The sequence below is a fragment of the Branchiostoma floridae genome, chromosome 13 (assembly GCF_000003815.2).
Source record: "Branchiostoma floridae strain S238N-H82 chromosome 13, Bfl_VNyyK, whole genome shotgun sequence".
Taxonomy (NCBI): domain Eukaryota; kingdom Metazoa; phylum Chordata; class Leptocardii; order Amphioxiformes; family Branchiostomatidae; genus Branchiostoma; species Branchiostoma floridae.
The window spans coordinates 19,683,556-19,699,020 of NC_049991.1; the positions used below are offsets into that span (position 1 = coordinate 19,683,556).

At 43.0% G+C, this 15,465-nt stretch overlaps 1 protein-coding gene across 1 annotated transcript in view; it reads left to right on the top strand.

Annotated features, from left to right (window-relative positions):
* The window catches only part of LOC118429172 (leucine-rich repeat-containing protein 4B-like), a 46,092-nt gene extending 34,091 nt beyond the window's left edge, over positions 1–12,001 (top strand). Inside the window, exon 3 of the mRNA XM_035839617.1 lies at positions 9,413–12,001. Coding sequence (XP_035695510.1) covers positions 9,533–11,341 — 1,809 coding nt within the window. The 5' untranslated portion in view covers positions 9,413–9,532 and the 3' untranslated portion in view covers positions 11,342–12,001. The remainder of the gene's footprint in view (positions 1–9,412) is intronic.
* The last annotated feature ends 3,464 nt before the right edge of the window (positions 12,002–15,465 follow it).

The window sequence follows — 15,465 nt, forward strand, 5'->3', positions numbered from 1 at the left end:
ACACCGGTACCGGTGTCGATGCAAATCGACGCCGGTGCCGGTGTCGATTCATTCTGACCAATCAGGGGAGCGATACCCACCTGCCTGGCCTGAATCTACGTGTTACGGCGTCATAACCAACGTGGAACGGGGCCTTCTGATTGGTCCACGGCGCCTGGCTATATGATAATGTACATTTATGCCCTATTAGGCTAAGTACAGGTGTGTAGATACAAGAGTTGTAATAAAGTACTTGCTGACATTGGGAGGACATGAATGGTTAAAGGACTCAATGCTGGATGAAGCAGTGTAACTCTTTCCTTTAATACATGCCATGATCAGTGAACTATGCCTTGTAATTTCTGGTTCTAAGAGCTGCAATCCTAGCAAGTACTGCATCATTTAGGTGCAGTAACATTCACTCGGTTCTCTTTGCATGGTTAACCTTACAGGTGTGAGGTAAACTTGCATGTGCATTATGCAGATGAGGCAAGGCATTCATTTTTTTGTATGGTCTTGAAATTTGGAATTACTTTGTTATTTCTGCATCTGCTACACCCTCCTCCTACTTGAATAATGCTAGTTCACCTTTATTCGCGGGGTAACCTATATCTGTTCTTTTTAAAAACAAGGTATTTTGGGATATCAAGTAGGAGGGTGGTGTTTTCATAGTTTGAAAATTTTACAATTTGAAACCAGCGCCCGGCAATTTTGTATCCCTAGATACCCTGTTTATCAACACAACAAATATAGGTTACCCCGCGGATAAAGGTGAACTAACGTCCCAGCTACAGTGTTAGGGTAGAAGCGTTGCCGGGTATCCAGATGTTCCTGACACACCCGGCAACCAAGGGCGGCGACCCCACTCCCGGGGTCACATAACTCATGTTCAGTCGCGGGAGGGGGGCAAAGCCTTGATTAGGTAAAAACGTTTCATCATGTCGTAACCGTGATGTCATCCTGGGGTCAGCCATAGGCACAGATATAGGTTACCCCATGGATAAAGGTAAACTAGGGTTACAGTTCTTAGTTTTCTATGGAATGAAATTGATTACATGGATACATGATTAGGGGCTAGTAGGCTAAAGCCCTTAATGTCACACATAGCCGAAACTATCATAGGCGAGCTCCCAACCTTCTCCAGACCATGGTTGGGAGTTAGCCATGAGTGAGGTTTGGTACGGACATTAAATAGTTTTCTGCACTTAAACAATGCTTGAATATCATAGGCGACAAAGGACGGGGGTGCATGTTTGCAATTGGTTGGGTGCATTTTGTGAAAAGAAAACTTTAAGATGCTGGTTGGCCTAGGGATCCTGAAATGGAGATGGATGCTGCTCTATGTGTCATCAGGTGCAGGAAGAACCTTTAAGTTAGGTAACTTTATCTTTTAATTAATATATTCAATGTAATATATCTTTCATACCAACCTAAATGTAGAAATAACTTAAAGCATCTAGAAGCAATCATTAATACCCAGCATGTTTGTAATGGGTAGAGGTACACCCCTCGTAAAGCTCAGTTCAATAGTCAAAACTCAGGGAAAACGCTCACAGGAGAAACACACCCAGCAGAAGAGGAGATATCCCATGTGTGTATCTTCCCTTTTTCCCTAGTCAGAGAGTTCTTTTTGTTTGCTTTGGAGGATACATTACTGTAATTCCTGATTTTTTCAATGTACTGTTATGTTCACGGTTTTCACTGTGAAGACTATAACGTGAACTTATCATTACTGATAACAAATAAATCACTGCCTTTGTTAATGCGCACTTGTCACTACAGTGAACATTAAGTTCGGAGAACGAGTTAAATTTTCTCAGACCGTGAAAATTTGGTACCGTGAAGACAAAGTGAATTACAGTATACAAAAGGTTTCCTTTAATATTGCCAATTATATAGAGACTGTGATTCCATTGTGTTTCATGATAATCAATCAATCACTCCTAGGAGGACAGCATAACAGACAGTAGGTTTGCAGGTCCTTGTGTTTCTGTTGGTGGAGCAATTGGTCATGGATATTAACAGTACTATGTTTTCCATTGGGTTTCATATGTGTATCCTTCAGTCATACATTGGAATCACATTAGATAAGTGTCCCAGTATGTGTCTGCTGTAAGACTGAGCTTTGCGAGGGATAGTCTCTGGTCAGTTTCCCCTCTCTGTAGGGGCCAACAACCGCTAAGCCGCGCTAAACAACATTGCTTTAGGCAGACCCATAAATTGTGAAGGCAAATTCCTGCGCAGGGACCATTCCGGGTAAAACATTCATGAAAAGCGGAGTAACAGCTCCTTACGGGCAGCTGTGTGGAGGTCTCCGCGGGCATGTTCCCTGTGAATTATTTAGCCCAACACTTGAGGAGAACACTCTTCTTCATCAATGCTGTATCAGATCATAGAGAGAAACCACAATGGGAAATGTATCATTTTTTTAAAATTATAATTTCAGAAATGCTGCATACTAAATTATGATAATCCCAGTGTTCTCACAAGGATTTTTCCACAGCATACTTGGAACATCCTAATGCAGCACAGCCACAAGTCAACGAAGTCAAGTCAAACATTGTAGGTGGTCTGGGAGAATCCTCCCCTTGAATGTTTTAAGAATCATAAGCCACAAAAACACTTTTTTCTGCATTTGAGGTCAGCTGTGTGGAGGGCTCCCCGGGCATGTTGACTGTGAATTATGTAGCCCTGAACACCTGGAACAACTGAGGAGAACACTCAATTATACAACCTTCATCAATGCTGTATCAGATAAATCTGATGTCAGTTCACCTTTATCTGCGGGGTTACCTATATCCGTTGTTTAAACTTCAATGTTTTGAAAATGTTGCAGATTGATATAACAACGGATGTATGTGGAAATCATTTCTTGAAGCAGAGAAATAAGACCATAGACCATTTTGTTGGCTTCACTGTACATGTAGTTTGTGAATTACTGCCCCCAACAAGTGAGTTTACTAGTCTGCCATTTTACTCTTGAATATTTTAACTTACAGTCTGAATTCAGCAGTGTGTGTGTCAAGCATAGTGAGATCCATATTCAAACCCTTGCCTCTTCTCCTTTGTTATTTTGTGGTGCAGCCTTTTGTAAGCACTTACGGCCGACCATAAAGAGTTATCAAGCCTTTTACGGCGCTGACCCCCTGCATGGTAAGTGGCCAGAGATAATGGCGACTGTGAAATTGAAATCAGGGGAAACCCAGCGGCCCCAGCCTCCCCGCTAGAACCGCCGCTTCGATGATGTAAGGCTGCCGCGATCGCGTTTTATATCTGTGTTAGCCGTAAACTCGAAATTTTTATGGCACCCAGGAACGGTTCATTCCAGGCGGGCCATAAAGTTGATGTGCCTCAGAGGTTTCCGAGCAAGAAATTACTTTCTTACTGCGATTGGGGAGTGAATTAGGGACATAACGTTGGGTGTAATATCCGCATGTAAAGAGAGGTTACAATAAACCCGCGTTCCGCACACATCCTGGTTTGACAAACCTTCCGTCGCATTTTCCAGGAATGAGAAATGAGCTAAGAAGACAAAATGTTTGCGCACAACTAGATATGAAGGGGAGTTTTGCAGTACAGCAGGAACTGAAACATTTATGAGATTGTGAAGTCTGATTTAACACATCTGCTCAAAGCTGCAGGCACTTCTGACAGATGCTTAGTGTGGTTAGGTAGTGCGTTATGTCGTTAAAACTAACTTAAAGGTATTTTTGCAACAAACATGCAGTGACCACTTTAAAAGTTGTTGTTTTTTACATGGTAAAACTCATGAAGAGAAATGAACACCTTGTCTTATGATGATACTACATGGCTTGTCAAAAAGAGCATTTTTTGCTTCATGCAAACTTCAGGGCATTAACTTAAAGGAAAATGGAAAGAGGATGCTAGAGTTATTACCTGTACTCCATTTTCAGATCCACAAACATTTTGCATGTAATTTTATGCAATACCATTACTAATGCTGTAATTCAATGCTTGTAAAGTTGAAATATTATAAAATTTTTACAAAGTGTCATCAAATGTCAGTAATGCTAAACTTCAAATCCAATACAGAACTGAGCTTCCATGCCAGTAATTAATGAGAGAAGATGGTGACTAGGGGTGGGTAACGGTACCGAAAATACAGGAACAGGTACAGTTCAGGTACAGAGAACTAGGTCCAGGTACGGACCTGAACCTGGACTTAATCATCTGTAAACATATCATACTCAAAGCAATGGTCCGTTTCACTAACGAGGGATTGTTTAGTGGAGAATCCAACGTCCATTGGCATGTCAAAATCCTATCTTCATGTAAACAACACTAATTGCCCGAGTCTGTTTTAGACCCAGTTTGACCAAGGAGCTTTTATCAGATATTAGCTCCTTGGTTTGACTGTGGATACTTAGTTAAAATGACTTTCAACTCTCCTCTACTTTGCTCTTGTTGTTTGCTTGGACATTGTTAGCCCCAAAATATGTGAATGCCTGCCGGTACAAGTTTGTTCATTTTCAAATCGGTCAAACATCCGTTCCACTGATTTTTTTCAGGTTCTTTTTTTTCCAGACCAGTCCAACAAGACAAAAAGGTATACCTTTCCGGTACCCACCCCTATTGGTCACAGACCAAAGCAGTAATCAGCTAAGAAAACTGCCCAGCTGCCTGCTGTTTATTTGCCTGTTAGAGTCTTTAGCACCTTCAGCAAAAATGAGGACAGTGTATACTGCTGACTGGGAGTCAGGATGTTGCTTCTTTCTGTGTGTACTTGCCTCTTGTTTTACTGTGACCAGAAGCAGCACAGCTAAGAAACCTGCCCAGCTGTCTGCCGTTTTTTGCTTGTTAGAGTCTTTAGCACCTTCAGCAGGAATGAGTACAGTCTGTATACTGTACGTGCTGGCTGGGATTCAGGATGTTGCTTCTTTCTGTTTCTACTCGCCTTTTGTTTCACTGTGACCAGAAGCAGTACAGCTATAAGAAACCTGCCCAGCTGCCTGCCTGCCGTTTATTTGCCTGTTAGTCTTTAGCAGTCCTTCAGCAGAAATGAGGACAGTCTGTATTGCTGACTGGGAGTCAGGATGTTTCTTCTTTCTGTTTCTACTCACCTCTTGTTTTACTGTGATCAGAAGAAGTACAGTTAAGAGAAACCTGCCCAGCTGCCTGCCTGCCGTTTATTGCTTGTTAGAGTCTTTAGCACCTTCAGCAGGAATGAGGACAGTCTGTAGTGATGACTGGGAGTCAGGATGTTTCTTCTTTCTGTGTCCACTTGCCTCTTGTTTTACTGTGATCAGAAGCAGCACAGCTAAAGGTGCACTCTCACTGCACTTGTGTCAAGCTTGCGTCACTGCGGGGTTTGACAGATACTCAACAAATTTCAGTGATGAAGAACAAATTTTCTTAATTTTTGTGTATTTTATTTTCCTCTAAAAAGTCATACTTTAAAGTATCACGCAATATCTAAATCATAAAAAATTGTAGAACAAAACAGTGACACAGTAAACAAACCCCGCATTGACACAAGCTTGACACAAGTGCAGTGAGGTACCACTTTAAGAAACCTGCACAGCTGCCTGCCTGCCATTTATTTGCCAGTTAGAGTCTTTAGCACCTTCATACAGCGGGAATGAGAACAGTGTGTAGCTCTGACTGGGAGTCAGGATGCTGCTTCTTTCTGTGTCTACTTGCCTTTTGAATGAACGCCGCAGTGACACAAGCTTGACGCAAGTGCAGTGAGGTACCACTTTAAGAAACCTGCACAGCTGCCTGCCTGCCGTTTATTTGCCTGTTAGAGTCTTTAGCACCTTCATACAGCGGGAATGAGGACAGTGTGTAGCTCTGACTGGGAGTCAGGATGCTGCTTCTTTCTGTGTCTACTTGCCTTTTGAATGAACGCCGCAGTGACGCAAGCTTGACGCAAGTGCAGTGAGGTACCACTTTAAGAAACCTGCACAGCTGCCTGCCTGCCATTTATTTGCCAGTTAGAGTCTTTAGCACCTTCATGCAGCGGGAATGAGGACAGTGTGTAGCGCTGACTGGAAGGAGTAATTACCAGTAGGATTCATGGCTGGGTGGTGGAGACCCTTCAGCCGGGGGGCTTTACACTAGATCCGTCACAGGTTTAATTATCCAAATGACTCCGTACGGGACACTGCCTGAATGCAGATGAGGGCAGAGAATCGAGAAATGTCCAGGCATTTCGTTTTAGTGGAGCAGAGTTGGTAAGATGTGTAACTCAGCTGATCAGCCTTTTCTAGCACAGTGCTTTTGCTGCTGGGTTGTAATCTGCCGACCAAGGTGTCGGCATGTTTGTTTCTTTTTATTCTTGCTCGCCCCTCTTATTTCTACAGATGGGCTGAAATTTGTTTTTTACAATTCTCTATTCAAATTCAGAATAACTTTTATGGTGGATTAAAGAAGAGTTTTAGGAAATGCCACAGCTTTTTGTTTTAGTGGTGCAGAGTTGATGAGATGGGCTGAAATTTGTTTTTTTGTAAGATGGGCTGAAATTTGTTTTTTACAATTCTCTATTCAAATTCAGAATAACTTTTATGGTGGATTAAAGAAGAGTTTTAGGAAATGCCACAGCTTTTTGTTTTAGTGGTGCAGAGTTGATGAGATGGGCTGAAATTTGTTTTTTTGTAAGATGGGCTGAAATTTGTTTTTTTGTACATTGCTCTGTTGGAGTTCAGAATATCTATAATAATAGTTTGTTTCCTTTCTTTTTAAAGTTTTGACTACCTCATGCACACTTTAAATCATGATTCTATGTTACTGGCCAGGGCTTATGTGTTGTACTTTTAATTAGCATAGAGCTTGTAAATGTCAGTTCCAATATACAGTGTAACATTTACTTAACCTTGCATTACCTTAAATGATGAATTGGTGCTAGACTATGTAAGTGCACTTAATGTTAGTTCACCTTTATCCGTTGGGTAACCTATATCCGTTGTATATAAACATAAGGTATTTCGGGATCGTTAAGTCGATGGAAGGTAGTTTCTTATTGCAATATCTTGAAAATGTTGACATTTGAAACCCACATCATTCACCTGAAATGTCTAAATACCCAGCTTTGTAAAACAATGAATCTAGGTTACCCAACGGAAAAAGGTGAACTAGCATTACACACAGGCAGTGTGTTGGATATTGATTAAAGATGTAGAGTTTGTTAACGTGGGTTGAAAAGATGAATGCTGAGGTACCTCACTGCACTTGTGTTTCTTCACTTTTTATTAGCCCCGTGATGAAACCTGGTGCCATATCTCCTTAAAACGCATAAAGAAAAAGATGGATTTTGGATGCCTCTTTCTTCCAAAATCTTCCCACCGAGACAAGACAGCAGGCCAATTACCCAATAAAATTTTGCAATGTCTCCCATGATGGAAACCATTACAATGTGCTTTTCAGCCCTAAAGCATTTGTAACCTGCCTTTGCAGCTACCAAAAGTTGCTAAATCATCACTAATAGAGTGAGGGTGCTAAAATAGGGTGTTAGAGAATAGATCAGAGATGCAAAGTTTGTTGGTGTGTGTTGAAATGTGAATGGATTACTGCAGAAATGTGGTTTTGTTTGAAAATTTAATTAGTCTCATGATGAGGAATGCTACCTAAAAGTGCATAATTGTAAAGATGGATTTCGGATGCCTCTTTCTTTATGATCTCCCCACAGAGACAAGATGGCCCGCCAGGTGTCCGATAAAATTGTTCAATGTCTCCCATGCAGGACACCATAACTTGTGTACATGTACTTCATATTCTGCTACAACTGATTATAGGTCTAAAGGCCTTAGAAAAGAAATCAATCATTAGTAACAAATGCTGTTAAAGTTTTGCCTGTATGCATCATTCTAAAGCTTTTCAGAAAGGGACATGCACATGTGTATATGACAATTTTCACTTGAAGTGCTACTTGATCATGCCCCTGATATCATGTAATATAATATGTGACTTCTATATCAGTAGTTTTAGATTTGTCATTTCACAAGCAAACTTTAGAATTCCCAGCATTGGTTACTTTCTGAATTATTCATTTTTTCTCAGTCCTTTATACCCGGCTATGCTGTAGCAGAATATGAAACCACTGGATTAGATAAATGGAATGCCTGAATAGTAGCTTTGATACAATTTTGACATACCTTAGATAAATGAAGATCTTGGCATTTCACAATGTTAATATTTTCGGGTACTTTGTTGTAATGTCGCCAAGTTAATGAGAATGAGGTTATAGACAGTGGGTTCATCATATGAAACTAGATCATAGGAACATCTGAAGTTGCGCTATATGTCATATGAAACTAGATTTTTTTTTAAATCTGACGATGCTTCCAGCCACTTTGGTGCTGACATTGTGTCTGACCCAGTGTAACAGGTCATGATGTACCCCTTAATTATCCTAGGGTACATAATGGTCAGGGTGTGTTCTGGGCCATTACACTGGCTTACTACTGCACACAGTACAATATGCGTTTCACTGTCACAGGTCTTCATATATGGTGTCACCTGACTCTAACACTGCCAGTATGAGAAGCATCTAATACCAGCTCAAAAAAGGACAAGAAACAGTCATGTCTTCATGTACCAGAGTTACCAACCTAGGATAATTTGATGTGTTAAAAACTTATATTTTCCCAGAACTATCATAGAGTGAAATTTGTACCAAGCACAGAAGGGACATCTTTGTTTGATAGTTTTAAAGAGAATTTGCAGATACTGAACGACCTGTCAAACTAGGTGTGACAGGTCGTTCAGTATAATAAAACCAGCTGCTGCTGCGCCGCGTGCCTGCAAAGCTGGTGTGTTATACCGACTATATAGATACAGATACAGAAGCTGGTGTGTTACACTGAAGGGTGGTTATACCAGCTATACAGATACAGATACAGTAGGGTTTGCTTGCTGCATTCTGCCATGAATGGAAACGAAATTACAGACTGAATCGCTGGGAACATTCCACCCCATTGAGTCATCTCCCCCCTTTTACTGATAAGGGATCAGCCTTCAAAAAATGCGTCTCGGTACGGGGAGATTGACGTATTGTGGAGGGAAAAGGGAGCTTAGATGGGCAGATGAAGAAGTAAGTGATGTGTGGCGGCGATGGGAAAGGGCTTTAAGTGAATCCTTTGTTCCGACGGCGGGAAATGACCACGACCAAACGGAAATCGATAGCTTATTTGGCCGGCGTGTAAGAATAAATAGTGATAAATGGTGGGACAATGGAGATCAGGTAAATCAATACATTAAGAAGACATAAAATTAACAAAAAGTGAGTAATGCAGAATCAATGGCCGGAGTGTGGGGGCAGAGGCAATGAGGGGCTGAGCTGGCTTATCTTAATGACCATGGCGGCAATGCCGGTAAACCCGCAAACCTATGATACCTGCAAGGTGTTTCACATACATGTGGCCCCTGAGTTTTGTCCTGTCCTAATTCCGTGTTCGTATTCATTGTGTTCCTGCAGGTATTATCCAGTCTGTGATCTGAGAGGGGCCGTCTAGGGCTGCGGAAATCGGCCGTCCATATCAGCCGTCGTCAACGTCTCACCAGTGCTTGGCTATCGCGTGACCCAGACAGGGCTAAGATGGAATTAACGGGAGTGTTCCTGGCCGTGTTGGCTCTGGACAGCGTTCTTGCTGTTGTGGGTGGAGCGGACGTGTGCCCCGAAATGTGCGTCTGCAACGACCAGAACAAGGTGGATTGCTCTAACAGGGGGCTGGACCAGATTCCCCAGGATATGCCCTACGCCTCCACAACTCTCAGTCTGAACGACAACCAGATCAAGAGCATCCAGGAGGACCAGTTTGTGAACCTGAAGTCGCTGGAAGTGCTGCACCTCTACGCCAACAAACTCACAGACATCCACTCCAAGGCTTTCAATGGCCTCACGCTGCTCAAGCGGCTGATTCTGTCTCAAAATCAGCTGAAGGAGCTACCGTTGGGGCTGTTCGTGGGCTTGGAGAATCTAGTCTGGTTGGATATAAGCAACAATCGGCTGCAAACTCTGCCACCGATGATCTTCAAGGACCTGTTCTACCTGGAATACCTGGAGATATGGGGCAACCAGTTGAACTACTTACCTGAGGAAACCTTCAAAGGTCTTGAGAACCTGAGTTTGCTCATGATGGGGCAGAACAACTTCACGCGGGTGCCGAGCCTGGCTTTTCGATACCTCCCGAGTCTGTCCACGCTGAAAATGGATGGGCTTCTGCTCGGCAGGTTAGACAACGAGGCTTTCCAGTACGTCACCATCCTGAGGGAACTGTACCTCGGAGGGAACCAAATCGCGTCGATCGGGAACGACACTTTCCGCAACCTCCTCAAACTGGAGTCCCTCGACTTGTCCAACAACCAGCTGCAGACGCTCACCTTGAGCGAGAGCGCGCTCCCGAAGCTCCGGATTTTCGACTTGCACGACAACCCCTGGATGTGCGATTGTAGGCTGCTCTGGCTGCCTGGGTGGCTGAAGGGGCGCAGCTTGGCCGACACGGTCGTGACGTGCGGTCAGCCCAAGCCGCTGCAGGGTAGGAGGTTAAACAACGTTGCTCTGGAGGATTTAACCTGCCCGCCTCCTGTCATCAGAGTACCTCCAAATAGGAAAAGCGTCAAGGAAGGGGCGTCCATCGCTCTGCCGTGCGAAGCTAAGGGAGACCCGCCGCCTACGGTGAGGTGGATTACGCCGAACGGAAAGAAAGTCACTTCCTCTAACAATGACCGCATGGTGGTCCTGGATAACGGCACCTTGTTTATTTCCAAGGCTACCCTGGATGATAGGGGGGACTTCACGTGCATCGCCGAGAATGTAAATGGTCAACATGACAAAGCTACGACTAAACTATGGGTAAAACCGAAGGGTGGCTTCATGTGGTCGCCCACGGGCGGGAAGACGGCCCCAAAGAAGGGAGAAACCACGTCCTCGCGGTTCCTATGGACAAACGTGGGGATCGGGATCGGCTCCATCGTGTTGTGCGTGGTGTTGCTGGTGGTGTGGAAGGTGATGAAGAAGAGGAAAACGCACAGAGACCGGAACGTCGACGCCAAGCCCATGACCATGCGGAACGTTACCACGGTGTCCGGGGTGAGCGAGGTGGGTTCGCAGTACGTGAACCTTCCCGTCGGCTCCGGGATGGTCACCATCGACAGGGCGGGCACCATCGACAGGAACCACCACCGCAACATCATCGACGGCACCATCGACATCACCCAGGACGAGAAGCCCCCCTACACCATCACGAACGCCGACGGACTGGGACTCAACCACACCACAATGAACACGTTCTCCATGCCGGACATACACCAGCACAATAACGAAAGAATAAACTCCAGTCGAAGTTTAACGACCTTTTCCACCTTTGATAACGCAGAGTCAGGAAGTATGGTGGCGACAGTATGATATACCCTTTGTAACAAAACAGATGAAGAAAAAATGGCTATTTTGTTTTACCGACGTTTCGTGTGCATGTGTGAAATAAGAGCTGTAGATATGTGCTTTCCGATTGGAATGATATTGTTAATTATACCAACTTTTATACACTATAGTGAAGACCTTACCCTAATAAAGATGAGGGGAAATATGTACAGTGGACAATTCCACTGTCAGGGTTTGTTTTGCCCTCATCCATCGACTCTTTTTACAAAAGAATACTCTCTACATGTGGCAAACAAAAGGCCACAAAGTTGTTACAATTTGGCTCTGAGAGACCTCAAGTGTTGCAAATATGTCAAAGTAGCAAGTATCACGACATTGCGCATTTTCCTGAAAAAAAAAGGGCAGAAAAGGAAAACTTGTGACTTTTTGTACGATTAGTAGCAGGGTATGTACACGTGTACAACACTGTCACAATTTCTTTGTATAAAGAATGGTAAAATTATTACATTGTTTACTTGTTACAATTGGAAGTCAAATGTACCAATTTAGAGTGAAATGGGGCATTAACACAAACCTTAAGGTTAACTGTTACAAAGTGACCAGTTAAACTTGAGTATACCTCCTAAGGCTTAGGTCACATTTCCAAACCAGGGCCCGGCCGGGATGTTTTAAGAAACGAAAAAATCAAATCATATATCTAGAAAAATACACAAATTATGCCCTTGAATCTTATTTTGACATTTTGTGTATTTTGATGTCATTGTTATGTCATTCTTTTCACTCCCGAAAGCTGCCCAGTCAGGCCCTTTTTTTTAAAACATGACCTAAGCCTGAAGTGGATATCTCACTAGGCCGAGCACTGATTTGAACCCACTTAACGAATGTACATGTAGGGTGCAATTTGGTGCAGTCCTTTGAGATATCCAGTTGACTGTTCAGGCTTTTAACTTAACTTTTGTTATTGCAACTAGGGGTGGGTACCTGTACAAAAAATTCAGGCACAGGTACAGTTCAGGTCCAGAGGATCAGGTCCGGACCTGAGCCTGACCTAATCGTTGGTGAAAACTTGTGAGTGGGCAATAGTCAAAACAATGGCCCATTTTGCTACAAAATCTATTTGGTGGAGAATTCAAATCGCACTGATGTTTTAGAAGAATGAAACTGTCTTCATCTCTGTAAGTTAAACTGTAAAAAGTCTACAAACTCAGCTCGATATTCTCCACTGCCTGTGGTTATTTTCTGGACCCAGTAAGTACCAAAAATGTGTAAACCTCTGCCGGTATAAACTGGTTACTTTCTACTCAGTCCAAAATCCTGTCAACTTATTCTTTTCAGGTCCGTTTTTTTTCAGACCAGTCCAACAAGAAAATATGGCTTTGTAACCCACCCCTAGTTTCAACAGTTTACCACAGTGGTATGTGTTGCCCTGAAACTGAGTTTCACTGCCAAAAATAACAAATGCATAAAAAGGCACCAACACAAAGTACAAAGGTCTGCTTGTGTTCAGAGAAGGCTGTAATTTTTTTCTGGTTGTCAAGACGAATGTTATCTCAAAATTTTTGTGAAAGTACAATGGGTATGGATTTCGAAGTACATGTAGACTCGATAAGTGCTAATGTCCACTAAAATCTTTGCATTGTTGGGAAAAAGAATTTGGAAATATAAGGGTTATCTCCTTACTTTTGTTTGTGAAATGATACACGTACACAAAGGGACAATCACATGTTGAGTATAGACGATGTATGTAAAAAAAACTGTTCACAGAAACTTTTTTATGGTCTTTGATGCGTCCATTTTGTAGAACATGTCCTTGAATGTGTGACCTTGCCAACCAAGATGGAGGAATAAACTGTGCCAGAAGAGGTCAGCAATTTTACACCATCAGCATTTTGTAATATGTAAATGTCATCAGGAAAATCTTCCTTGGGTTATTCTTGGGAAAAGTTTCAAGGCCTCTTATTTAGTCCGAACAAGAGAGGAGGAGAAATAATCCTTCCGGTCTTGGTGTCGAGCGGAGAATTTTGATAAGAAATGGCTTTAAATGGTGGCCCTGTATGTATCGTGGTCTAACTCCTTAAAAGAAAAGAAAAAAACACACTCGTGATATAAGAAGGCCCTGGAGAAGACAAATTAATGGACAATGTACATGTACTCTGCATTCCTTCTTTCCAAAGTGTGTGAAATATAGTTGAGAATTATATATTTTCATTTGCGCTCCGTGTCACGACTCGTTTGTTCTTGTCTGTTGATGTTTATCTACTTAGCTGTTTAATGACTGCTCTTCTTAAGCTAAGGGCAAAACCAGCCGAACGTGCAATTTGTCCGTACGTTTTTATGGGAGGCCACGTCCGCCACGTATTTCTGAAAACGTTCATGCTGTACAGGGCAGGCGCGTCACCCGTACTGGCACATACGGGAGGCGAATCCGCAGCCCGTTGGCACACAAAGTTTTGCCTGCACGTAAAGTTCTACGGCGTGTCTGCGTGCTCCAAAATGCGTCGGATTCCGTACGTGACTAGAACAAAACATGGCCCCAAGATGATATTTAAAACTTAAGATCACGTTTAGAATAGGAAAGAACGAGACTTAATCCGAAGGCGCAGTGTGTTTCAAAAGTTTAGCCTATAGTGAGCCTTTTAGATAATAGAATTTGCTTCCAAGAAAAAACATTGTCTTCACAAAGAGTTCACGAGATAAGTGAGATGTTTATGAGAACCTTGTGTGAAACTGTCAACTTCGCTGAGATGATTTTTACATAGCGTCGTTTGGAAGAAAAATATTTCAATATGTAACGTGCAATTTGTCCGTAAGTTTTTATGGGAGGCCACGTCCGCCACGTATTTCTGAAAACGTTCAGGCTGTACAGGGCAGGCGCGTCACCCGTACTGGCACATACGGGAGGCGAATCCGCAGCCCGTTGGCACACAAAGTTTTGTCTGCACGTAAAGTTCTACGGCGTGTCTGCGTGCTCCAAAATGCGTCGGATTCCGTACGTGACTAGAACAAAACATGGCCCCAAGATGATATTGAAAACTTAAGATCACGTTTAGAATAAGAAAGAACGAGACTTAATCCGAAGGCGCAGTGTGTTTCAAACGTTTAGCCCATAGTGAGCCTTTTAGATAATAGAATTTGCTTCCAAGAAACAAAATTGTCTTCACAAAGAGTTCACGATATAAGTGGGATGTTAACAAGAACCTCAACTACCGTATGACAGACTGAGACGTGTTCTTAGGATATGCTGTAAATCTTTACATCACATTCAGCAACAAAAAAGAACGATGGTAAGATCCGAACGCCCAGTATGTTTCAAAATGTCGGCGTAGTGAACCGTTCAGATGACACGCTTTGCATCCCAGAGAAAACAGTACGTTCGCAGTTGGTCGCGGTGACTGTTCTTAATACCCCCATCACATTAGGCGCGATTCGATCGGACGACGAGTCTGCGAGCTCTAATTTACGAGGAGGCATGACCCTGATGCCGACGAAGAAATGCCTCCTCGTAATTTAGAGCTCGCGGACTCGTCGTCCGATCGATTTTCGCTAAATGTGAGGGGGGTATTAAAACTATCCAGAGAATATGCCCCTACTGTGCTTGGTGATAACAAGTTCCACTCTACGATAGTTCTGGGAAAATACGAATTGTTGAACACATCAACCCTAGGTCGGCAACTCTGATACTTGCAGGTATGGCAGTTCACAAGAAGTTCAGAAGAAAAGCGCACAAGAATCATTCAACAACCGTAGGTAATACACCGGCTCGACAAGCAATGAGCTCCGTGACAAGTAAGGCATCTTTTCGTCTTCACTTCCGTAATGTCCTCCGATGTTCAGCACAGTGTGTTTCAAAATGATAGCGTAATGAGCCGTTTCGATGTTCATAAGATGTTCAAAGTACGTTTGCAAGAAGTTCACAAGAAAAGTGGGACGTGTACAAGAATGTCAACGACCGTACGTAATACACCGGCTGGACAAGCAATGAGCTCAATAACAAGTGGAGCATGTATCTGTCTTTCCTTCCGTAATTTCCTCCGATGTCCAGCCCAGTGTGTTTCAAAATGCTAGCGTACTGAGCCGTTACGATGGATGTTCACAAGATGTTCACAGTACGTTTCAAAAGTTCACAAGAAAAGAGGGGCAAGAATGTA